Genomic DNA, 27,038 nt, shown 5'->3' on the forward strand with positions numbered 1-27,038 from the left:
CTTTTCTCTTAAAGCTTTTTCCTTCCTGCCCACGTCGCCCGCCTCACTTTTTACAAGATCTTTTCACTGAAGTAGTCGGCTCAGGAGTGGGCTAGCAGTGATTTTCCCAACAGATGTTTACCGCACTCAAAATTACGTCACAATTCGTCATTCATACATTAAAAATTATAGTATTGGTGCATTAAAAAAATATAAGGCTGAATTTTTATGTGCAAAACCAAGTATTTGACTACAACCATAGCCCCACAGGAGGTTTTGTTTGTCCTGAGCTAGCCTTGTTACAGTGATGGATGAGGTGGATTATAAGACTTACAGCTGGTTTGCTCAGGGGATTTCACATGAAAATGACCCGCTGCCTCTCATATGCAGAAGTTTTACATGTTAACAGTGTATAAAAAGGTTTTTCTGTGCAAAATATACATTCATCTACTGTCTATACCTTCTTATCAACACACTAGTGGCTAGGTCTCACAGTCATCTCCATGTTTATGTGAATGTCTTGCAACATGTAGTTTGTGTGCTTAGCCTTTAAAACAATAACTCAACTTTTATGTTTTCTATTTTTGTGCAGCACACAGTTATTAATAACTTGGGCAATTTATTTCTTCTGAATATGAAGTCTTACGACCATCAGATGCCAACAGTGACACAAAAGTCTGATGTGGTTTAAGGGAAGGAATGATTACTAATGAGCATCATGCGGTTTGGGTCAGAGGCCAGACATCCTTAACCACAGACAGTCAGTCATCAGAAACCCAGGCCAAACCAAGAGAAGCTCACAAGCATGTAGAACAATTATTACAGATGCCTCACTGTGTGTAAGGAATGCAGGATATTTTAAATAGGCCCCATGAGTATGAGGTCTAAATCTTTCTTCCTAAAAAGAAAAGGAAAAAAAGGTACACTGTTATTATTCGCATTCACCCAGTGGTTAAAAATGGAATCGAGCAGAGATAGACTGATATTTTATTTTTGCTTGTGTGTCTCAACCTTTGGCAGTTTCTCTTTTCAAGCCTCTTGGAGGTGTGATTATCTTTTTAATTAGTTGCAAATCTCAATTATCGCTTGTCACACAAGGTCAGGGATAAGAGACCCGGGAAGGTCAGCCAGCCAGTCATGTAAGGGGAAGAGGTGGAGAAGTAATTGGAGTGCTCCAGTTTCCGTATTAATTGAAAATTCATTCCCCCCTGACTACTTTAAAATCAGGGTTCCTTAATTAATCACTGCAAACAGAAAAACAGGTGATATTAAGTCATGTTTTTTATGTTTCACAAATTACTAGATCTACTAATGTGCTAAGATAGGTTGGTTTGTTTTGCTGTGACTGTTCCTGCACACAAAGTTGGATACATTATTCATTTAATATGGGCAAGAAAGAGATAAAACTAATCAGTTTCTTGCCAGAATAGGGAGCCAAAATCGTTTACATGTATATTTCACGTAGAGTTTCTAAATCAAACATTTCAGATTAAGTTACTATCCTGTAATCACAATTGAGCATTTGTAACCAAAATTCTTTAGCTTATAGTATTGCACTCTATTATTCCAACATAAATATTCACAACCGTCAAAGGGAGCAGTATTATAATGTTGTGAAGCTTTGCAGAAGGAAGTGACTTAGTCTGAAATGTTTAATTTAACAACTTTGACTGAGATGTATAGGAAAACAGATTTGGCTCACTATTTGCAAAGAAACTACTCAACTTTGTCCCTTTCTCACTCCAAATTAATGCCTGAAAGACACTCAAGTGTTTCTAAGTTAATTGACAACACATCTACAAACTATTTATTAGCCATTTATAAAGGGAGTCTTATTATGAAGTGGTACCAGAAGTTGCTGTACATGGCTTTTGTCGTCTCAATCTGTTGTCGCTCTTCTTCTCGGGTTGGCATGTATGCCAGCAAACCAATGTAAGCATTAAGGAATAAAGTGCAGTTTGTGAAACATGAGGTTCTGTGACATCTATTAAACATTTGGGTCACTTTTGATGCACTTGTTTTGTTTTGTTCATATGTTTTGGGATTAAAAGCATAAAATTTACAGCCTTGTGCAAGGTACAACAAGGCATTACTGCATAACTTTACAATTTCATATATTTTTTTTAAATAATTGAGCGCATGAAAATCTGGAGATGGAAGTTCATTTTTTATTCACAAACTCTAAAAGCCCTGAAGAGAGCAGATTATAAAGCAAATTAATCAGAAAATAGGTTGGACTACCATCATTTATACCAACTTGAAGTGTTCAGCGTGTGGAAGTTAGTAAATCTTCATCATTGCAGACAGAATGTCTGCACAGCATAGCATGAGATTAAGTAACACTGACACTGGTTAAGTATCACTGGGTACTTAACCCACTTCGTGTAGAACCTAGTTCTGTAGTTTTTGGCTCATATAGGTGTGGTGCATGTTATATCTCAGGTGGACAATTTTGACTTAGCGCTGATGATCAAATTGTACTGAAGTATCGGTTTCTCAGAAAGGAACACAAGGCATTTTTTATTTACCAAAAGCAGAGTATCTACCAGCAGCATTAAAATGCAAGGCAGATGTCTGAAGATACTTTCTGACATTCTTCTGGAAAGCCAAAGCAGGGAAAATCCAAACTCATCCTCAGACAGACAGTCTGCCGAGCTGAAGCAGCAAATCCTCACCATCCAACCACAGCTAAAAGCTAGCCTTACCATCCCAGACAAACATCTGCCTGGGTCTGCTTTCCTCTCACTCCACTGATGAGGTGGTAATTATAGGCAAGACCTCACACCTCTGGTGAGCAGAATAACTTGATGCTGAAGTCACTTTGTCATTTCTGTTGCCATATTTCCATAATTTTGCTGACCTGAGGGTTCATAGCACTTAAAAAGGTGGAGATGTATGAGCAAGGTCAGTATGCATCAGCAATATTCTTGCTTTGCTTGCTTAATTGTTCAATAACTAGATTTTATTGCATGAAGCAAACATTGTACAAATGTTTTTAATGCTTTTCATCCAGCCTGAAACCAAAGGAAGATTTAAAAACAAAAAAATTACCTCAGTGTCTATTTCTGTTGTGCTCTGCTGTCTGGATTGATGCAGTAGAGGCAGTAAGACCTTAGTGTGAAAACAATCCAGCTGCATCAGTTGTTAGACATCCATGGAAAGGGTCTGTAATTCAGCATCCCTTTACAGCTGGGAGAGCATTCACAAACATTTAAGTTTTTATACAAAAGTATTACTAGCCTGGACTGTTTTCACATTTATCAACACTGCAACACCAGCCCCTGTTGGGTTTTATTGGGATTTTACGTGACAAACACAAAGTAACACATAACCATGACAATAAGGAACGTGATCATGATGGACCGACTTGGTTTTGTTCTGTGATATAAGCATGTTCTTTGCGCCTCCCGATTAGTTGGAAGGTCTAGACTGTATAGGATTGCCGGACAAGTGTGACAGAGTGATGTGATATAAAGTAAAGACAGCTGCAGGAGCCGCAGGAGTATGTGGTACACAGTAGAAAAACAGCACAATCTTCCAAAGTCCATTTGATCTGAGAAGCATTGTATGTTGGCCAGCTTTTTCTCCTCAGCCTCCTCCCTGACATGTCGGGCGTGCTTCTTGGTCTTCACGATTGATTTTAGTTAAAAGGGGGGTTAAGATGTAAAATTGACTGTTTTTCCTTTATATCACTATATATTGTTATTCCCACATTGAAAACATACAAAAATGTAGCTCATCATACAAACTACTTCAGTCCAATGCTCCTAAGAGCATTTGTAAATGGCATAATGAGGTGCATTGTTGTGATGATGTGCTGAAGGAATAGCTTCTTAAAGAGACAGAGGCCCAATTTCAAGTTATTAAATATCTGTTTAGCGATGTTTCAAATCATCGTTTTTCAAACCAGTATGTTAGGACAGTGATAATATTTAGAGAATTTTTATAACTAAAGGTAATATAGTTACTTGGTATAGTTACTTTATAACTTGTGGTATAAAAATGACTCTGTGCCTGGAAAATACATAAAACGTACCCATTAAAGTGACTAAGTTATAGACACTCTCACTCTGTTTACTCTCTCAAGCCAGTTTGTTGCACTTGTTTTTATTTAGGGCAATCAGCGCTAAGGAGGCTGAATACAAATACATGTTGCATTTTTCAGATAATAAAAAAAAGCAATGTGACAACCAGGTATGTCTTATCTTTGACTTTAGAGTCATGAGTTACTTTGTACAGAAAGCAATTTAGCAAACAGAAATCCCGGTAAAAGATGTTGAAGTTTGTGTTTTCTATGTTACAAACTGTGTGAATAGTTTGTAACATTGCACTGTAACTGTTGCTGAACTTTAAAATATTAAAATTCAGCATAACAAGGAATAACTACCTTACAGTCATTGGGTTATTCAGAGCTGTAGCTTCAATTGAACAGTCTGATTCCAAATATTTTTTCATATTTATATATTTTTAAACTCAGATTTGTGTAGCATTACTGTGAGTTGGAAATAGCAAAAGAGTTTAGAAATTGCTGCAGACCACATGAAGGCACTGTTGGACATAATACCACTAACTTAGACTTTGAGAAGTGTTCCCACTCCACCGCCCTATGAGCCCTCTTGACTATGTTTTTTTTTTTTTCATAATTTATGTATTTGTGGCCATAGTAATTAAATTTTAAAAAATCCCAACATTTTGGAATTAAGATGCGCTTACATTTTTTCTGTTTTTCTGCCCGTTGTAAATTTAAAAATAACCCAAAAGATCCACACAGATTTAGCTGAATTTAACGCGGTGCAGACTTGATGGAACGGAAAGCTGTGCGACGCCTAGACAGAAGGTGTGGAGAGTTGCACCTCGTCCCTCACTGCATTTCTCGCCTTTGTGAATTTACGACCTTCTCCTCACAGCGCCTGGCCCTCCGGTGTCTTGGCATTCCCATGTGTCATGTGACACCACTTCTTTCTAGCCAGCAAAGTCATCAAAAGCCGGGCCTGATGCTTTCCTCTCCGGGGTTTATTTAACACTGAATGCATAATACTGCTTTTTGTATGATGAAGCAATAAAAAAATTCTAATACTATAAGGAGCTTTGCTTCTTGTAGCTAAGAAGCAGATACAAAAGTTCATCTTTTTCCGTTTAATTCAATTGCTGTGGATTGACATCTAGAAGAAAATTGCACATTTTCTTTCCAAGAAGGTTTTGTTGATGCAATATCCATGCAAACTGCTTTGGTTTCTTTGACATGAATGAATAATAATTCTAATAAGAGTGAGAAATGTAATAACTAGGGGGTAGAGTAGACGCAGAACTGGTCAGAAATTCAAATGCACACATCGTATTCATGAGTAGCTTATTTTGGGATGTTAATCATTCATTTGAACTGATCTTTTTCCAGGGTGGAATAATACATGAATACATTTTAGGTGCACAAATTTGAATTAATTGTGTTTTTTTTATTGCACTCCACATACACTCTAAATAATTCAAGCTCATATATAAATATATACCCAGCAATGTTCAGTGACACAATTTTATGTTGCCATCAGTAGCGTTGCCAGGGACAACCAGCAGTAAGAGAAACTAATGAAGATTTTAAAGAATATTATTCCAGTCAGAATACATGGAGAGACCTAATTGAAGGTGTTTTCCAACCTGATAGTCCCGTAGACCTAGTTTGGTTGGGGACTAAACTTATTACATTTTCAGTTGGTGCAGTTCGCTTTCACACTGCAATACTGTCAAATGAACCAAACCCTTTGAACAACCTGTTCTCCCTCTCTCCTGTGGAGGAGGTGCACCAAGAGACATTGGAAAAAAACAACATGAAAAGTTTTAAAGAAGACACTGAGTTCAACTTCTTTCTTCACAAAATGTAAAAAAAGGTAATAGTGTCAGATTTTAGTGATTGTAGGATTTCCCTTCAGTCTTTGGTAAAAAGGCAATTTCTTTGAGTTGTAACCATGCAGAATTCCCTGAATTATTATCCACTTCCTGCTTTTGGAACCGTCTCCGGTCCACTTGATATTCACATTTGCAATCGAACCCCATCAGCATTCACTTCAACTGAACTAAGACCTTGGTTTTTAGGCGGACCAGAGTTTGCTTTTTTGGTCCATGTCAGAGTTTCATTGCACATTCACACCTCACCAAACTGACTAAAGTTGGATTAAAGCGGACTAACAGTGCTGGAGTGATTGCACACTAAGTAACTCTCATAGGTCTGACTTTATTTTTTTTGGTGAAGCAGCTCCAAGGTAACTGGTAAACCAAAAATAAATGAATCTGCTGCATATTACCAAATAAAGTTATGGTAATTAAGAAGATATACCTTGCAAGCAAGACAGCCTAGCATAAAAATGTAAGTAAATTGATTAATCAGTAACTGATAGCTGTATGTAACAATATGCAAATAATTTAGTCCTGACAGTCAATAATAAAAAGCAGTTCACCTTCAGATCTTTTGTTTGGTGTGTGTGCAGCCATCATAAAGCCAGTCAGATGTTTGACCAGTTAACTTATCATTAATCATGAAATAATTTGTAAGGGATTGATTTCGGGCTCCGACCCGGTTTTTAGCATAGTTCACAACTTGTCAACAGGGCTGGGTTTGGGACCATTCCAGTCTTCTTTTCTCCATTCAGAGATTGATTTGTGTCTAGTTATGTGTGAACACCCAGCTGTGTCCAGCTTTCAGCCATTTAGCAGCTGCACATTATACTCAGGCTTAAAGTTGTTTATTTTTTGAACAGTGCTGCTTTCTCTGTCTGCCTTCTCTAAGTTCATAATAATAATAAACTTCACTCTCACTCTGGAGGCATCCACCGGCATTTCTAGGATCTTCCAATTTATGAACCTTTGAGGTTGGTGTGTTGTTCTTAAACATTGAGACCGATTTTCCTTGGCATGAGCGTAACGACTTGGATCAGATCTCTGACTGTCAGAAGCAACTGGGTCTTCCCAAAAAAACATATCAGACCTGGTTTTGGAAGAATTACACTGTGCTTCCTGAATGGCCACCCCAGAGCCCTGACCTCAATCCAAATGAAATTTTGCGGACAATCTTTATCCAGTTCTGATGGGAGGAGTATTTAAACATCCACCTAATTCTTTTTTTTTTAAATTTTGGTTATTTTATCTTTTTTTTCTGGGTAAAGAAAATGTTTTAAATTTATTTTAAAAGAAAAATCAGCGTTTATGTTCACGACAAGTGCACATAAAGTTCTTACCGTCACTGCATATGTACGTGCTTGATCCTTAATTGTAAAAGTTCTCTAGGTATTTATTTGCAAATGTGTAATAAAACACTGAACGCCTTACAGCCTGTAATTATGTCGTCATCTAATCGCCATGGGGCGAGTTCTCAGGTGGAAACAAGCTTTGATTTAATGAGGTAATGGTTTGATGAATCACAGAAAAAAAGAATATTGTAGGTGTTTTTGAGGACATAATTTTATGTTGTGCAACATAAATTAACTACCTCCTTTTGCGGGAAGATGTGCGTTTTTTGTTTTGTTTTTGTTTTTCCATTTACATCAAAACTCCTGAACACCGATTTGAATTCCACAGGTAAAATGAATGGCTTAACCTGTCAGGCACAGCGGACAATCTGTTATGACATAGTGAATCTTAATCCAGACTTCATCTTTAAGCATTTTGACTTGAACACCTGCCTCAGGTGAAATGTCTGCATTTTCCTCCCGCGAGACCATTTTGCTTTTGACAACCTAATGAATTTCCTTTCTTGACATTTTAACAGATCGTTTGTCTGTCTTTTTACACAGCACAACTTTCCTGTCAATGCCAACTGCTCTCCATCAAGACTATGAATGGGTCTAATCTCGCATGGCTTAAAAACTACTTCTCCTAAATTCCTTTCCAATGACCTATGTGATGTTTGAAACTGTGATCCCTTGGATTTATCAACCAAAGAGCGGTGGAGATGTTTGAAAACTGCCTGAGAGTTACAGTCCAATGAGACATAGACCAAAATCAAACCCCTTCCACACTACGACTGACTCCCACATCTGCAACAAGTTACTACAAAACGAGTGAGACCTTTCGTGTTAGTCATTGTGGTCTCACCGACTCTTTTGCATATCTCTAGACGACAGCAACCAGAATCCCGACTCTGCTACCAAACATGCTTGTGCGTTATCTGATTTTAGAGTCTGCAGAGACGCTGGCTGCATGCCTGCAGTGCTCTTACCGCTCGTCTTCGCGTTCCGGAGCTCTATTTTCATGTCTTCTAATCAGAACTCGGCCCACTGGGGAGCGTAAGTCGGTTTATCTGCGTTCTGTCATTGGGCTGTGAATGGTTTAGCAAATTAGCATACCCGTTTCTCTCTGATGAGCACCGATCCGTGATGGAACGAGTGTTTACCCATACAGGTGGGAACGTGAGGCTGCTGACAACAGATAGCGCTTGCTGTTTGTTCAGTTTGCCGAGCTTCAGATCAGATGGCGACTGAACTGTAACAGCAGCAATCACGGGCAAATTTAAAATAATCCTCACTTTGAAGATACTGCTTAAGCTTCTGTGTGAGATAGGCAATATTACAAGGTAGATGATGAAGAAAAAGTGCCAAGCAATGCTCTTCAATAGCTAAGGAGAGGTAATTGCATGTCAGTAGCAGGGGGTATTCAGGAAACATTATTCCTGAGCATGATGCATCATTCTGTTCTCTCACCTTGTTTTCACCATAACACAGCTAGGAACAGATTAATAGGCGTGCGTAGTCGGAGCTGAAAGGTCTGTCATAACATCAAAGCTTGATCTTTTACTCCGTTTTGATCTTTAATTAAAAAGTCCCATCAATTACCTTGACATAAAATAATTCTACAAACAGCCGCGAGGCATTCACGTTATCTAAGGCCAGTGGCAAACAGGGATTTATAAAGAGCCATTAAAGGAGCGCTATTATGTATTTTCCAGGCACATAGTGACATTTCTTAACACAATCAAGCAACTGTGTCACCTTCAGTTGTTACATAAATGCTGTATATATAAAAAGCTAAAAATTTGTGTCAATTGATGACGTTAAATCTTATCATCCATTTTTTGAAAATTTGATGGTAAAATTGGACCTCTGTCTCTTTAAGAATCTCCTTCTCTTTTTTTGTGAGGAGTCATAAACTATTTATGGAAAGAGCCAAAGCAACGCTGTGCTTCATGAGAGCACATATTAAAACAGAGTTCAACTAATATAAAGTAAGGCAAAAATGATTACAGGGTCATTATCCATTTTAACAATTTAAAAGGTTAGCATGGCAAGCATCACAAAAAAACACTCAGTGTGTATTTTCAAGAGAACGTGCATCTTGACAGTGACACATTGGAAGCTTAAAACGTTAAAACAAAGGAGCAACTTTGTTTTCTTCAGGTTCAGCCTTATCGGCAGTTGCTGAAAGTATCACTCTCTCTTGCTCATTTGCAGACAACTAATCACAGACATGTCTCAACTTAAAATTTGCACTTTTCTTTTACACATTTCTTCTTTCATCTCTGTTTCCATAGACTTAATTTTTAGGCACCTTATTGATACCAGAGGTAGATGTGGTTCCTTTACTGATTAGAAACACATCAAATGGCTCAGGCTCTTATCCTAGTCAACAGCCTCTTTATATGTGCATCTTCACTTGAATTTGAACTTCATGCTTCTGCTTAAAAACTCACCTTTAAAAACAGTTAAAATTTTTGTCCAAAACGCCTCCATAGACTTTGTGGTCTCTGATTTTCACTGAGTGTTTTCGTTTAGTGCACATGCCTAATGGAGAAAGTAAAATAGAATGAATAGGTTACCTTTAACTTGGCATTATTATTCTGTAACATTGCTATAACTTGCTTTCTACTTTTTTCCTACCATTTTGCAGACAGATCCCTTATAGAATATTCTGTTTCCTCTTGATTATTTAAAAACAATTCAAGTGCCAACAGCCATCACTGACTCAAACAGCCAGCATGAATATCATGACTCTTGTGTGAAACATTTGGAAGAAGCAGATTTCAGAGCAAGAGGAAGTCATGGAAGGTCAGAAGTCTGACAGCTGCAGGGCTGAGGACTTAGACAATCTGGATCTGAGTCACGACTCTGATCATCAGATACAGGAGCAAACCTTGACACAATAAATAAGTAAGCTAACTGCTAACAGAACTTGCTTATAACCTTTTAATACAACCTAGTTTCAGAAATCTTGAAGTGACATTTCAGGAAAATCCATAACTTATTTTCTTTCTTTGCTTTACTTTTTTAAAACTTACTTAAACAATAAGTTTATTTAGAAAATTTTTTATTTTTTAACACATAAAAACAATATGAACCTATAATCTACTATACCTTCATCGCTGCGAAAAAAACATTTGGTCTAGACCAATTTGAAATAAGACAAATTGATTTTGCCTTTAAAATAAGGCAAAACTATCCTACAGGCATTTTTTAATATTGTGATTGTTATTTTTTAAGTATAATTATCGTTTTTATCGTCTCTTTACTTTTCAGTTTGCTTCTCGAGCTTGCCGATCAGTACCGACACTTTGTAGGCTTTGAACTTGGTCAAGATGGCTGTTTTGAAACAAACATGAGAGTGTTTAAGTTCTGAGTGAATATTAAAACACGTTACATGATGAAAAGCTGCAGAAACATCACATTATTGGAAACTTCTCAGACGTTCTCCCACTTCACAGCGCTCAGTGGGGATAAAACTGCACTGGAAGCAGCTGCGGCAGTCACGGCGCGAGCTGCTTACACGGCAGTGACAGACTGCACAGAAGTTCACTCTAGCAACCATGCAATATTTAGCGCCCTCACAGCCAATCAGCACAATTTGTCCTGAAGCTGTCTCACTGTTTTTCTTTTTGTGGTTGGCTGCTGATCTCCCTCCAAGCAGATCTATCAGCATGCAAATTGACACTTTTTTTCCCTCATCCACCCATCACCCCACCACCCCCCCTCAACATTTGCACTTTTATTTAACCACAAAAACCAATCAACCATTCAAAAATGAATCACATTCCAACCCCCAGAGGAATGACGTACCTGTATTTACTGTGGGTTTTGTAACCAACGAGATAATGTTTGGGAAGAGATTAAACACACAAAAGTGCAATGTAGCTGTCAACACCAGAATCTGTGCGCATGCATTCACTCACAAACTGGCGAGTCTGATCAAACTGAAGAACTGTTTATTATTTCACTGATGATCCCTCCAGCTGGAGTTGTGAAACTTTGACTGGAAAAGGACATCGGAGGATTATGTGAAAAATATCATCTGTTGGTAACACTTTGTATTTCAGTTCACACTGGAGAACTGACTGTCTAAATACGGCGCTTTGTCAGACAAGGCTAAAATTTTAACCAGCCAATGAAAACATGACAGCTGCAATGGACTGAAGAGCTTTCCTCTGCAAAGCTTATGGACACTTCTAAAAACAAAATGGTTTGCAATGTAAAGGTGTCCAAGAAAGCCGATTTTGGAATAGATCCAGTCGCTGATACCATTACTTTTTATTAAGTTTGATATATCATCAAACTTCTGACTTTTAGAATTCCTGGTAGTTTTTCCTTTGGATTATTTTGTTCACATCTAAAATAATATTTTGAGAAAGTTTATAGGTCTGTACAAAATACTTTAATAACCTGTTAGCATGATTTGTTTCCATTTTTCTTTTTAAGTTTTTAGAAAAATATAAATTGAGAGCAAATCAAAACAAAAAAATCTTTTTTGTGGTAGTTGAGAGTTGAATACAAAAAAATCATCAAGGTTTAATCTGAAGCCAAGTTATTGATCTTACCACACTAATATCGATTCGATTCTGATATCAACTTAGTACCGATACTGTCGATATTTTGGATTGACCTGCAGTAATGTTTTCTGTGTGATTTAATGTGGCAACCAGTTGAGCTTCAGGTGATACATGGGGTAGTGTAGGTAAGACGACACTTTATGTTGAATCTGCTATGTTTGAATATTTACATTTAAATAATTATGTACATTTATTTATTTAGATGTATCTGCATCTATATTCTCTGCCTAACGTTTTGCTGACAATCATGTGATTCACTGTATATAATTTGTAAGATGTATTTTATTACATTTATATACTTTTATATCTGTAACTTGATTCTTTTTTATCAGGTCTTTTTTTTTGTTTTGTTCCTACCCACAACTACTTATGAGAATGAAGTAAAAAAAAAAAATGGCGCTACACAGCAGCAAATGGGATAGAGACGTTTTGGAAAAACGTAGAAGCAAGCGATGTCATCCCATTGTTTTTACTAGTATTGTGCAAAACGTTTCTTCAAGAAGCAGATTAAATTAAATGTATGCTGACACAAACAGCGGATAGGAGCGATTTGGACTTCTTTTTTCACTTGAGTTGCTGTTATTCTCTCTGCAGCCATAAAAACAAAACATTTTTAAATCATCCTTTCAATTATTCCAGAACTTAAGGCCCTAACCTGATGAGGAACTGCTCTAAACTGTGTGAATTACTGTGCAGTGTTTTTCCGTTGCTGTGTGGACATTAATAGGATGTATAAATATTTCTGACTTAAATTTATGTTTGTCAAGTACACTCTATCCTCACTGACATAGCAGTGACCGTGTGTGTAAATTAAAGTCTAAATATCACGCATAAATTCTGTCTGTTAGCACTAAAGTTGTTAGATTGGCTTTATTGTAGAGGTTACAGACACAAGCAGGTTTTTAAGCTTTGTCTTTGTGCTACTTCATGTACTAAGTGCTTATTGAGTGTATTAGTACTATTAGGAGGACTGAATAAAACCCCATTAGTCATGCAAGGAAAAAAATAAATAAAAAAAGAACGTAATCAAAATGTAAATGAATGCAATGGAGTTATGAAAACACAGAAAGCAGACCCTCCAATCTGTGTTTCATTTTTGTCCATCCAACACAATGCTAAAGTGTTAAGCATTTAATTCTCTTTGCAAGCTTTACAGTTTATGTGTAGAGGTGAAAATAGTAAATAAAAGATCTAAAATTGTTTAATCAGAGTAAGCAGTTCTGCTAGTTGTTTTCCTCTTGACAACGGATCGTAAAACTGGTGTTAAATCAGCACATTTTCCAGGAAATCAATTCTCTCTGGATCTCTGGAAATGCTCAAGGTCTCTCGCCTCTTGATCAGAGTGTGTGAAAGGACGCTTGTCCTGCAGCGAATAATCGGATGGATTTGTTAACAGGCCTTGGCGTCTGTATCCCCAATGTCACCATTTCAGACTCATCCATCTTCTTTATGTGCCGCCTGGGTCACGATGACGCTGCCTTTCACAAGATTACAACGAAACAACCAAACCTCATCGTATTCTCCTTTCATATCCTAAACATTAATTACTACATAATCAATAATTGTTTTTATTTGTTTTTGTTCGTTTTATCTTACCAGATTCAATCTGTTAATTGCTTGCTCGGTTTAGACAGTGTCAGTTTCTCCAAAAAGCCACTTTCAACCTGATCTAACTGCTGTACACTGTAAAAACAGAGCGCACTGTGAATTTTTCTGTGACAAAAGAAAGACTCATGATTGGAAGGATGAGGGGGCTGGAGGGTATGACACTCTCTCAAGTCTGAGGGGAGACTCTGGGGAGCAGGAGGACAAAGAATGGGGCCAAGCCTGCTATTGTATCTCCTCTATAAGTAGTCAGTTATTTGCACATGTGTCACACTAATTAACCAGCAGGGGACCCTGATGTTGGGTGAGTTCTTGAGGCCGGAGAGGAAATATTGAGGTAACACTGTGGTCCTTGGTTGTCCTGACGCCCCCGGGGCAGCTGGGTACGCCACCTGTTAATGAACTCTGAAGTGGTCTCTAATTGGCCCGCTGACTGCAGACCACCCAGGGAAATCAGAGTTCACATGAAGACAGCTGATGAGGCTGCTGTGCAAACAGTATACAAAATTTCTTATGAAAAAGATATAAAAAAATTCTCTTGATAAATTGTTTAATAAATCACAAAGTACAAGGAAAATTTGAATAAATGTTGGAAATGCCATTGTTTTCCTTAAATACATACAATTTCTAACTGGGTAAAGACCAGCCCCTTGTTCTACACTTCACTTCGGCTATAGACAAACGATAGCTTGCTGGAGGAGTGGACTTTGTTGAAGTTTGACATTTTACCCGATTGCTAACATTAGACCGTAATGTATGTAAGCTATTAATGTTAAATCAATATTTGGAAACGTTGCCAACACGGACTGAACGGCTGAGTTCCCTTTCTACCACAACAGTACAGAAAATCAACGTCATCATTCATAAATTCTCCTTTTGTTTGTTGATTGCCCTGGGATTTCTCCCATTGATCTGGGGAAAGGTAGAAATCTCAGACCAAACTCTGAAGGGAGATGAGAATCAAGCAGAATTGCATTGGAAGGCAATGAACAGGCGAAACATTTTTTTTTTGGACAATTTGATAAAAATGAAAAATGAGAAAAATCTAATAGAAATGATGCTGAAAGCAACTAACCAAAAAGCAAATCAAACTTTTCCTTTTATTGCTACACATTGTTGAATATTATTTTGCCAAATATGTTGTCTGTTTTTGTCCAAACAAACTACAAACACTAAAACCACTGACAAACGGTCCCATTGAGCCATTGGTGTCAGAAGGTGAATCTCATTGTTGATGTGCTTGTCTGTGTTAAAGATGTCATGCATGCTACCATCTCATGTCTGAACCTTCACATTGTTCATGTGTCATACTCATTAAAGGAATAGTTCACAAATCTTAGGAGGTTGTGTCTAAAGCTGGTCATATTTAACCCGCTGTAGATAAAGTAACTCTTTAAGTCCCTTAATTTGGTATAAATTCAGATTAGCTCGTTGCTGAAGCTAAAGCTAGCTGCCAGTGGGAGTTGTGCCGACACCAAAGCAAACCATCTTAAAATGAATCCAATCTCATCACTGTTGATTATTGTCATAAGCCTGAAGCGCTGTAATATTTTTAGCTTCAAGTTTGTTTAAGCAGTTAGCCTTTAGCAGGACTAACTAGCCCTCTGTCGTTTCTGTCCAATTCGAATATATAACTGACTTCAGTATGTATAAACTGTGTTTGGATTGAACTCCTATTTACTCTTTTAAGATTTGATTGGTTTGCTTTTGTCTTGGCCTCTCTCTTGCTAATTGTTAGCTTCACTTTGGGACAAGCTAATTTGGATTCAAGCTATTTATGTCGCAAGGGAAGGATTTGCTGAAGGTAATGTACTATTATTAGCTGCTCATAACCTTCTCAGGAAAGATCCTGAGCTATTCCTTAAACCTGCATGCATATCCGTGTGATTTTCAGTCTCTGGACTCCTGCAGTGATGCCAGTCAGATACTGCTCTGTGGGTAAACAGATTATATGAGAAGAGGTAGATAATAAGTTTTGCTCGACATGCAGCCGTTTTAATGTCAGTTTAATTGCAACACTACAGGCACACAGACAACATAATCACAGTATGGGAGATGGGGGTTTTTTAGTGTGGGGGGGGAGCTTTTTGCTATGATTACTGTTTTTATGTTGTCTTTGTGCTTAAGAAAACCTGCTCCGCTCTTGTTGGCAATTTTCTAATGGTGGCAGGAGCCAGCAAAATGACAACTCACCTTCCTCTTCACACTTTAGCGATCTAAAGTACTCTCCAATGAACAATTCTGTCTGGCCGTCTGCTGCTTGTCCGCAGCAAAGCCAGATCTCATTTAGGAAATAGATACTTCCGACAGACTGCCAGTCACTAAGCCGAAGGGGCTAGCTGATTAAGATTCCTCTTATCTCCCCGCCCTAACCGCCCAGCCCCATATTAACCCGCTGTCAGCGGCACACAATGAGAACGGGCACGGCTCAGTCTGATTTATTTCACGTGGAGCCATCATAAGGGCACAGTTGGCCTCCTGTGTCCTCGATGAGCAGCACACGCCCAGACCCTCGTGGCCCTTTCTTTATCGCCCCTGAGCCCCTCCTCACCGTCCCGCCCTCACACCGCCTGTCTGACACACTCAACCTGTCAATCTGAAGGCGGCACACGCACAGAGATAAAGGTGGAATCAAAAGGAACTGATTAGCAATTAACGCCGGATCGTTGTATTTGCATTGTGAATGCATGCACAGTGTGTGTGCGTGCGTAAAGATTGGCATTGTCAATCACGGAGAGTGTGTTCTGACTCCCACTCCCCCCTCGCCTCATCCTGTCTATGTGCTCCTTTGGGGTGCAGCCACTTCTGGCTATTGAGATGGTTGAGATGACTCTGTTTAACACTCAGAGTCCCACACAAGATCAACTCAGGACAAGCTCACGCTGAGCGCAGAGAAAGGACCACATCCACACTTTAATCTGAAGGATTCGTATGCATAAACTGATTGAAAAGTTGAAGGATTGCAGACGTGTTTTTTTTTTTTCTTTCTGGAGATGTGTATGTTTGAATACTGTAGACTGGCTTTACAAAAACGGAGCCTTGTACTTCTGAGCATGTTTGCCGTCTGCCTCCATGGAAACGTAGGACTGGAGGTTTGGGCCGCGGGTGTGGAGAGTGGGCAGAATGTGTCCAGTTTTTCAGTCCCTGTGGTGTTATTGTTGACAGAGACTGGAGTCGCTCAGGACGGTGCCGGCGAAGGGGCAACAGCGGCTCCTGCCTCCGAAACTGAAGACGACAACTCTTTGGGCTACACAGGTACCGCTGTGCTGCTTTGCTTGATGTTCAAAGAAAACAGGAACCCCTGAAATGTGTTTCAGTTTGTTGCTTCGCTTTTTGTAAGAAGCACACTAAATCAGAGCAATGTTTGAGCTTAGATAATATAAACTGAAGGTGTGTCACGTTTTCTTACATCAGAATACCTTTTGTTACCATCATGACTTTTATATAAAATGATATGTGGAGGTTTATAGTTTGTCAGCCTAATTTAAGATTACAGATTTCTTTAGCCAGAAGGAAATGTATCCTGAAAAGTTGACTTAGAGAAACCTAAGTGTGCTAAACATTTTCAAAGTTAGCTGAAAAACCAATTAGCTCCACTTTTAACAGATTAGCAGAAGTGTGCTCACCACTGACAACTTCTCTTACATGCTTTTAAATATGATAAACAAGTTTTAGTAGTTTTTTATGTTATGCTATGTGTTGCAGTGTAGATATTGAAGCTTTAAAAGGTGACCATTTCTTATGTTATGTTAAAATGAATGGTAAATTGGAACAACACATTTTATGATAAGTTCATTTGAGTCTGTTGCTGCTTCTTACACGTTTTTGTTCTAGTGAATCCATTTTGTGAAAGGTTTAGTGGTTCAGTAGATGTTTTTATCTAATAGACACCAAAGCTCTGTTGTGAACAGTTAAGCTGAAAACAATTTTACCCAAATGAATCACTGGCACACATTGTGACCATATCCTGATGCTTTGCACATTTCCACATTTAATCATATTACAACCACATCGATTTTTATTGATAGGCAAACACAAAGTAGTACATAATTAAAAAGTAAAAGAAAATGATATCCGTCACTTAGTGTGGCATATATAATCTTGAGTCCCTCATTTCCCTTTAATTGTACCCATTGAAAACAACCACCTTCACTAGGTAACAAACAGTGATTAAAGTCCAGCTGTTGTGTGAAGGCCTGAAGTGTTTGATACAGAACATGAGCGAACAAACAGCCCCATGAAGACCAAGGAACACAACACACAGGTCAAAGCCGTGGAGACATTTGAAGCTCTGTTAGATTACAAAATAATAGCTCAAGCTTTGACCACAGTAGCTAATATTTAATCTATAATCTCAAAATGGAAACTGAATGCACAACCTGAAGTCCACCCAGACAAACCAGGTTAGGAGAGTATTGATCAGAAATAAGCTCATGGGAACTCTGGAGGAGCTGCAGCTCAAATCGAAGAATCTGTCAACTGGACAGTTAGAAGTGCCTCACCGCACAAATCTGTGTGACTTATATGAAAGTGTTAGTTGAAAGGAAGTGCTAAGACATTCTGTTTGCATTTTGCCACAACCCCCTATAGCAGACAGGGCCAACACGCTGAAGAAGATGTTCTGCTCAGATGAAACAATCCTGGATAAAAACTTGTTAGAGGCTTTAGAAGACTTGAGACAGAGAGAGAGAGAGAGAGAGACTTCAAAAGACTTTCAGCTGTAATTGCAATGAAAAGTAGTAGAACAAAGTCTTGTTCCAGGCTTTTGAATACAAGAGCTGGCAACAGTTTTCAGACTTTCATTCATAAAGCATTGACAACCATGTATCTTCCTTCCTCTGTATAATTCTGTATTACTGTGTGTTGGTCTATCATATGAAATTATTCAAAATGCATTGAAGTTTGTGGTTGTAATGTGACAAAAAGTATGACTGGTATAGTTTTATTTTTGCAAGGCACTTTTGTGTTTCATTATAGTCTTAAAAGGTCTAGAAAACATGTGCCAAATTCAAGGTCAGGGGCCAAAATCAGCTTTCTATGTGGCCCTCTAGACTCCAAATTACATCAATAAGTCCCTCCAGTTTTTCAAAAATATTTAAATTTACACAAAATCAACAGATCCGCTCATTTTTAAAGTGCTTTATAAATAAAATTGACATTGACATTTATTTTTCTAAATTTACTGGAAATGTTTCTTAAATTTGGCCAAAAACATTAAGTTTTGCCTCAGCCATACTTGATGTCAAGTTACAGTCTGTGACCAATACGGCGATTAATAAAATGTCACGTTTAACATCATACAGTAGCACAAATATAGTAAAAATTCCTTACAAATATTTCTAAATTAGCACCACGAAATCGGTTGTTTTGATTTTAAAACCCACAAAAACAATCACAAAATCCTGGATGGACTGACCAGTGTGAAAAGATGTTCAATAATATTTCATTTGAAGACACACTTTCTCAATGCTGAAACAAACAGCTATTTATTGATATATAGTTATTGGGTTTTAGCAATACATTCTGGCACAACTGCCCCTTTAAGAACATTCAGACTTTTGATATGGCACAAAACGAAAATGAGTTTCACACCCCTCAGACATCTCCCGGTTTTTTTTGCATTAGTAACAGCAGTGACTAGTTAATATGGAATGTGTAAAAAAAATTCTGCATCTGGCTTAGGTCTGTGAAGTTCTCGTTTTTGAAAGTGCTAATTTCTAGAAAGGCTTAGCACTTCTGCAGATGTGTCTCTGGAGACAACGAGGGTGAGTCGGGATGTTGGAAAGAATCACTGGCATACATTAACGTGAGCACAAAGGACCTGAGTCTGCAGACGGCTGTGGACAGCATGTGTTTTCATTGAGAGTTTCTGGCCTCTTTCCATCACAATGAAAGAGGAAGGTGTTTTACCACAATGAGGAAGCCCACACCCCAAGGTGATTTACGGGACGTCGCACTGCCTCCAACAGAAAGAGGCAATCTAAATCTAAATGAACTCAGAGCACGTACAAGCGCCAGCTTTTTGGATAATTGCCTGACAGCATCAAAAGTTAAAAAAACAAAACAAATAAAAGATCTCCCATTACTGTAATTTCACAAGATCCAGCAATTCGAGCTGCTAATTGAAAGCCTAATTTAATTTAAACCCTTAAAAATGAAAAATAGGGGCTGCACAGTGGCGCAGTTGGTAGCACTGTTGCCTTGCAGCAAGAAGGTCCTGGGTTCGATTCCCGGCCGGGGTCTTTCTGCATGGAGTTTGCATGTTCTCCCTGTGCATGCGTGGGTTCTCTCCGGGTACTCCGGCTTCCTCCCACAGTCCAAAAACATGACTGTTAGGTTAATTGGTATATCTAAATTCTCCCTAGGGGTGTGTGTGTGTGTGTGAATGGTTGTTTGTCCTGTATGTCTCTGTGTTGCCCTGCGACAGACTGGCGACCTGTCCGGGGTGTACCCCGCCTCCCGCCTGGAACGTAGCTGGAGATGGGCACCAGCAACCCTCCCGACCCCATTAGGGACAAAGGGTGAACAGAAAATGGATGGATGGATGGAAAAATACAGATAAATTCAAATATGACTGAGCAAAACCTGGTGGGGTTTTTTTATTGCCTGAGCCACATATATTCTTTATTTTCTGCAACTGTAGATATAAGTGGTGTGCTTCTGCATTTGCGTCTGTCATGGTGGGAGATAGCCGGGTTACCCACATGCAAGAACACACCAAGAGAAGCGATATGAAACAACAATAATATTTATTTTGGTGAAAGGAAGAGGGGTCAGGGGAAATAGTTCTGGAACCTGGGACTGGAGGAAACTGGTCGTCAGACTGTATATGAGAAAAAGCGGAGTGAGACACGGGATGGGTCAAATGGAATAATTCTGAGAATCTTTCGTAGGACGCTTACTTGAATGCGGAGGTTAGTATTGTCAATGGTGGCGGCTGGAGAAGTGAGTTACCGTCGGAGAGCGAGCAGGTAAGCCTTGCAGCTGGAGAGCAGAGTGGGCTGACTTCCGAGCGGGGCTTCGACAGTTAGCTCCCGGAACATGAAACGCTGGCAGGCTCAGTCGGTGGCGAGGCACAGAGGATTCACGGGGAGGGACCAGGGAGGTAAGTGCACGGAGGAAGGCAACCGATTGGTAATACCAATGGCGTCGTGAGGAACACAAGGAAATCCAGAGGGGAGCGCTTGTCCACATCCAGGAGTCACAGGGCGATCACAAGGAAATCTGACGGGGAGAACACAAGGAGCGATCATAGAAGGCTTCTTCCTAAGAAAAACGTCTACCAGTGAAGGCAAACACTCAGGCACTGGAGTGTCAGCTAGGCTGTCCTTATGAAGCACCTCCGCAGCTCTCGAAAATTAGACACAGGTGCGTCTACAGGTTGGCCGCCACACTTCTCCAGGGGCTCCGCTCACTGGTGACATCTGATGGCTGTTAAAGGAAACGCAGCTTCCCAGAAAAAACCCAGGACAGAAGAGGAAAAGAAAACAAAATAAAACAGGAAAAAGAACCCCAACCTAACAGCGTCATTAGCCTAATTTCTCATATGTCTATCATTAACCAACAACAGATCCAGCTTCTCTAAGTCATATGACACATTTTTTAATAACACTCAGATATAATTTCTGGCTTTTGAAGTGTTCCTGTTTTTCCACTCACAGCTTCAGTCCTATTGTTAAAAAAAACAACCTTGAATGAGGTTTTTAGAATCAAAACATCATTTCTGACTTAATGCCCTCATGTTCATTTTAAGAATCATAAATTTGTCCAAGAGTTCACCTTTAATCTGGCCATTTAATCCCATCTATGCAAGAAAATGAAGGCAATCGACCCGGCCCGGTCAGTGAATTGGAAATGAGACTAATGCGCCTTAATACATGCGTCTGATAGGCCGATGTGCTCTGCTGCCAGAGGCTCCATTTGTAGGAGGACGACTCGCTTGTTGGAATGCGCTGATAATCCTGACAGCTGACAGTTAAATCATTTAGAGCTCCTCCATTTTATTCGGTTTGTGTCCTTCATGGTTAAAGGTTTTACATCTATAAAATGATTCTTCTCTCCTGCACGACTTTTTGTTGTGGCCTTGCTAATCTAATCTATCAGAGATCCAATATTAATATCTATTATTATATTTATTATTATAGTAAAGCGATATAATAAAGCGACACTGTGCTTTGTTATTTATTTGACATTATATTTGAAGTTAATAATTGCAGTTTCTGAATCATTTGAAAGAAGAGAAGTTGCAGTTTTCAGCCTGTTGTTTTGGTCAGCTTCAGTTTCTACTCCTTTTTGAACTTGCTGAGCTAAAGTTGTTTTTACATGTTTTGTCCAAGCTTGTGAAGAAGTTGGTGTATTTAAATGTGCTCTTCTGGTGCGGAATTCAGCATATCTAGGTCTGCGTTTAAAAAAATAAGAAAGAAATTGCGAAACGTTTTAAGTCAATTTAGTTTTTCTGTTTGGGGTCGCTCTCAGCGATTACAAAACCTCTGGCGTCTGTATCAGAAGTGGAAAAAGTGGATCGGTGCATCCCTATTCATTCTAAAACTAAAAACATGCGGCTAAGTTTTGGGGGGCGGAAACTTGTAATTGTTTAATACCACTCATTCGGGACTAATACAGCCCACAGCGAATGTTATCACGCTGACCTAAAGTTTGCACTACATTAAAAGGGTTTTTATTGGTCCCCCTTCACACCGACTCCGAGCCAGCTCATAATTGTTTCCCAATATCAAAGAGCTCTGCGCAGAACTTCCCATTCATAATAAATGAGAGTGACCCATGTGAAGCGCGGCGGATTAGCAAGCCCTGCTCACATTTTTACACTTAAACTTTGCTGGCTGTCTCTTGGCAGGCAGGCGGGGAGGCACACGGGGGGCGGTGGGGAGAGACAGCCCTTTGGTTCTTCTGCCTCGACATGAAAGGCCGAGTATTACTTCAGAGAGCACATCAGCGCCCGTATCCTCCCTCTCCTCTGACAGCTACCATCGCGCATGTGACACATCACAAAGGCACGGCAACTTCAGAGAAGCGGCTCTATTTGTCAGGCTGTGGAGATAAGGATATAGGGAGGAAGAGAGGGAAGCGAAGGTTGCCGCACTGTCATCTCGGATTGGCTCCAGAATAGACGGGGTCCAGACTGCTAAAAGCCGGATCAGAAGGAGGGATGTGCAAAGAAGGAGTGGAAGAAAATCAAGATTTATTGTAAGAAACTGGGAAGTGTCAAAGACATCACTCAGTGTCATGTGTTATTTTTTGGTTTGGTTTTTTTTTTGGGTAGGAATAAAAGAGAGAACATTGGTAATACCACTTCTGAACTGAAGACCCTTTAGAAAGGTTTTATGTCACTTTTTCACATTTTTTCTGGCCACCTTTTGCCATAGTTCTAGGTGAAAGTGTTTTATGATCTGCCTTTAGCAGATCCGGGTGAAGTTGGCCCACCCTCCTTCTTCAAATTAAATGAAATTGGTGTTAAACGTTTGTGTTGGTTTGCGCAGCAAAAATTTCCCTTTGTGCCGCTATCATTTTCAAGATTAAAAAAAAAAAATTCCAGAGGACCAGAGAACAACCTGCTGCCACCTCACATTAACAAAATCAAACTAAATTGATATAAATTAATTTCCCTGTTTGTGCTGCTGTCATTTTAAACATAATGTGTCCAGAGGTCATCAAAGGTCAACCAGCCAGTGCACATTTTCAAAATCATACGGGATATGGTGTCAATCAACTGTGCAATATTTGTGCTGGTTTGTGCAGCAGAAAAGTTCACCTGTGTTGCTATCATTTTAAAGATAATAAATGCTTCCAGAGGTCATCAAAGGTCAACGAGTTTATAAAATTTACAAAATCCTTCCTCCCCCTATATTAACATAGCCATATAAAATTGATATAAATTAACTGTCAAATGTTTATAATGGTTTGTGCAGCTAAAAAATGTCTGGTACAGCTGATTGACACCAAATTTGTTTAATTTTGTAAATGTGTGGGGGGCTGGTTGACCTTTGATGACCTCTGGAAACGTTTAAAACAATAGGGGCATGAACAAAAATGTTTGCTGCACTAACCAGCCCAAACCTTTGATGGTGTCTGAAAACATTTATTTATATCTTTAAAAGAATAGCGGCACAAACAAAAACAAAAAAACAAAATGTCTGACACCATTTTGGTTTTGATTTGAAGGTGAGGGGGCTAACTTCACTTCACTCAGCTCTTTATCTTGACATTTTTATCAGTTTATCTACAAAATGGTTCCAACACCTTCTGATTGAAAAGAAAGTGTGTGTGGAAGTTTGTGTTCGGGGGCGTTGTCCTCCCGAGAAGGCAAACCTCCGCCCAGTTTTCTTCTAGTTTTGCGCGTTTGCAGTTTAATCCTGACACCTGTGAACAAACCTCTTCTGTTCACATCCTCGCCAGAATATTTCCCTGGCACTTTTCCAGGGCTAACTTTGTTTGTATCCATTACAGATCTCTGACCTCATTCTGCTTTGATGCCTGCAGGCTAAACAGCCTAATTCTCCCCTCTGTGGAATCCTGTGCAGTCATGTTGCCGCTGTGGTCTAAAAAGCAGTTCACATTTTGTGTCTTCGTCATCGTTCCAACTGCAGCATATTCAGGAAAACATCACCATGTTATAGCTTACTGTGTTTCTCTGTCAGACTGAGCTTTAACAGGCGATAAAACTGATCCTGTCAAAATATTTAATATGGACCTCAAACACTAATATTTGGGTTGACAGCCTTCAACTTTGACTCTAGCACACATTTGCTGTGGCATTGTTTTGATGCCACAGCAAATGTCACAAGATTTATTTCTGTCCAGTTTTGCATTAATTTTTCATCAAGATCTGACATTGATGATTGGAGAGTCCCAAAGATTCTCATAGGCATTAAGGTCTGGACTCTGCAGTGGCTGATGCATGTGTGAAAATGACGTCTCACTCTCTGAACCATTCGTTCACTATTTTCAGCCTGATGAAGGTTGACATTGTCATCTCGGAATATCCCCGTGTCCTCAGGGAAGAAACAATCCATTGATGGAATAACCTGGTCTTCAGGTAGACAGCTGACATCATAATGTTGCTAAACTTTGACCTTACCAACTGTGTTATGGCAAACACTAGGTATCGTGTGTATATGACTTCATCTGCCTCTTTTCTTACCCTGATGCTTCCATCTCTCTGGAAGAGGGTAAGTCTGGACCACATGACCTTCTGATGTCACTTTAGAGTCCAGTCTTCATGCTCCTTTTGAAAATGTTATCCTTTTCCCCAGTTAGCCTCAATGCAGAGGTCGCTTTAACGGAATATTTCCCTTTTTTGACCGGTTATTTTTTTAAACGACGGGGAAATTTGAAGCCCGTCGGTCATTTGACAGATTCTAATTCACACCCTTGACTGGTGTGAATTATAGAGTTTATGCAAAGAGTTAATCGCAGAGGCAACTAAAATCAATTAATAAATAATATTTTAGGAATATCATTTCATGGACACTGAGCTAAATGCGTCTTTCTGACCGGGAGCTGACAGCGTGTTGAAGAGTTATAGACCGGACGCTTTGGAGCGCATCTAGTTCAGAGGACCAAACCTTTGGTAGAAGTGGCACATTTAATTCAAGTCTCCAGAGACCAGAGAAAACTAAAGAGATGTTGTGTTAATCCATTTATATTCTAAACGGAGGAGCCGGCAGTTTATCTTGAGAAAATAAATGATGGTGCAGAAATTAATTAGACCGTAACATGCGCAGTGCAACGCACAACCAATGCGGACGCGGCTCCGCCGCTGCGAAGAATTAAACTTAACTCACTCTGCGGTTTTAACAAATGGAGCTGGAAAACGTGACCCTTCTGCACTCTGAAGGAGAGCGGCGCTCAGGAGGAGCACGGCAGATGTAACATCTGTCCGTTTCGGGAAACGAAACCACGCAAAAAAATAAAATCCTCGTAAAAGCGCACGCAAGGACCGCACAGGGTAAAAAGTTCGCAGAGTTCAAGTGATCGGTTTGGATCCGACAGATCCAACTGACTGATGAACCAGCGCAGATTTCTCTATAGATGTGACAAGGAGGAATTTGTGAGGCTCTGTGTGTTCAGACTGCAGCAGGTGAAGTGCTTCTAATTTAAGTGGAGTCGTTTAATTTAATTTATTATAAGTTATTGGGACCACACTCAGTGGTTTGTGTCACTAAGGAGAAAAATGTAGGTGCATTTGTCTGCTTTATGTGTGATGGGACCTGGATTCACAGTTCAACTAGGTGAATATTAACTAAATCACATAAAAATGCGGCTAAATAGCCTATGTTAATATGATAATATTTTGACGGGAAAAAATAGTACATGACCGAATTTTAAAAATGCTGTCGGTCAAAATGATGGAGAACAAAAAAGTCCAGCGCGACCTCTGCCTCACAGATTAGTTTTCTTATGGCTACCCAGCTGATTGGTCCCTTCACCGATCCCTCAAGTGTGGAAATGTTCTTACTTTGCCTATTAAACATCGCCATGAGTTCTTCTGTTGTTTTTCTTCAATTTGATGTCACCATAAGTGATCACAGATCATAGTCATTCAGGTATGAACAGACTAGAAATGCAGCAGTGGTGTTACATATTTCGTAAAATATTCTCTTCGCATTATTGGGCTTTCCTGTTTTGAAGTCTGGCGATGAGGCAATTGTCTTTTTAGCGCTGACAGGTTTATCATGAACGAGATTGAGAGCTCTGTTCTCCCATTATCTGCTGCTATCATCGCTAGGCCCTTACGTGTGGCCTTGAGTCTCTCCCTGCTGAAAACCAATTTCCTTGACAGCGTCACTCTTATTTACGTCGCCCCAAAGACGGAGCCCTTTATGTTACACATTTCATCTGCTTGGTCTCTGAGTTGAGAAAGAAGAAAAAGAAAATAATGATTGAGGAAGTAAAAAGATTCCTGCACTTTTAGCCAGATGTGATCTTACACATCATCTCTGTGTAGCTACAGGGTTCGAATCCCACAGCAACAACAGAGAAAGAGCCCCAGATTTGCCTTGAGGAGAGATTCACTGGAGATACAATTAGATGTAACCACGGCCTACATAATGCTTCCTTCCAGCTTTAGCTTTGCAGAGGTCAGTGGAGGATTTTTTTCCACTTTCCAATTTCTTTTCATCTCCCTAATCTGCCCTGCTTTACTGTAGCCATACTCAAAGGAGCGGCTCTGCTGGCCATTCTTGTCAGGTCGGCAACTGGAGCGATGTGGTGAAGAGCCACTGGAGCAGAGGGTCCGACTTGAGACGCTTCAAATTACAATGACTGTGTGCCGAGAATTCAATTAGAATATTCAGTTTCACATCTCCAGTGTCCTCATGGTAATAGGCAGGAGTAGCAGATACAGTTTGGCTAAGTGCTAATAATCAGCTTCTCTTGCCCTGTCAAACACACTCAGCTTCATACTGAAAGAACTCGTGTTTGTCTATGTAAATGAGTTTTAAAGTTTTCTGTTTAACAACGGAGGAACTATTTATTCAAATTAAGATTTATTTCATATTTCCATTTAACTACCTATAATAAGGGATTTTATCTAGCATTAGCCTCACTACACCAAATAATAAAAGTATGCGGGACTGTGTCTTAAGTTTTAGTTTTGCTTGATCTACTAATTTTTCTAAATAATCTACTATTCTCA

General features: G+C 39.4%; 1 protein-coding gene and 1 long non-coding RNA gene across 5 annotated transcripts in view; one reads left to right on the forward strand and one right to left on the reverse strand.

Moving 5' to 3' along the window:
• robo1 (roundabout, axon guidance receptor, homolog 1 (Drosophila)) overlaps window positions 1–27,038 on the forward strand; it is a 321,573-nt gene that overhangs the window by 91,404 nt on the left and 203,131 nt on the right. Inside the window, exon 3 of one of the 4 annotated variants that reach the window (XM_028045383.1) lies at window positions 16,550–16,639. The exons of the other annotated variants lie outside the window; for them this stretch is intronic. Coding sequence (XP_027901184.1) covers window positions 16,550–16,639 — 90 coding nt within the window. The remainder of the gene's footprint in view (window positions 1–16,549; window positions 16,640–27,038) is intronic. 4 annotated transcript variants of the gene reach the window in all.
• Window positions 20,117–20,903, reverse strand: LOC114161808 (uncharacterized). The gene is made up of 2 exons (XR_003599081.1): window positions 20,668–20,903; window positions 20,117–20,608 (listed from the first exon to the last, which is right to left on the reverse strand). It is a non-coding gene; the product is annotated as an uncharacterized LOC114161808 (long non-coding RNA).

This window comes from Xiphophorus couchianus, chromosome 18 (assembly GCF_001444195.1).
Source record: "Xiphophorus couchianus chromosome 18, X_couchianus-1.0, whole genome shotgun sequence".
NCBI classification, from domain to species: domain Eukaryota; kingdom Metazoa; phylum Chordata; class Actinopteri; order Cyprinodontiformes; family Poeciliidae; genus Xiphophorus; species Xiphophorus couchianus.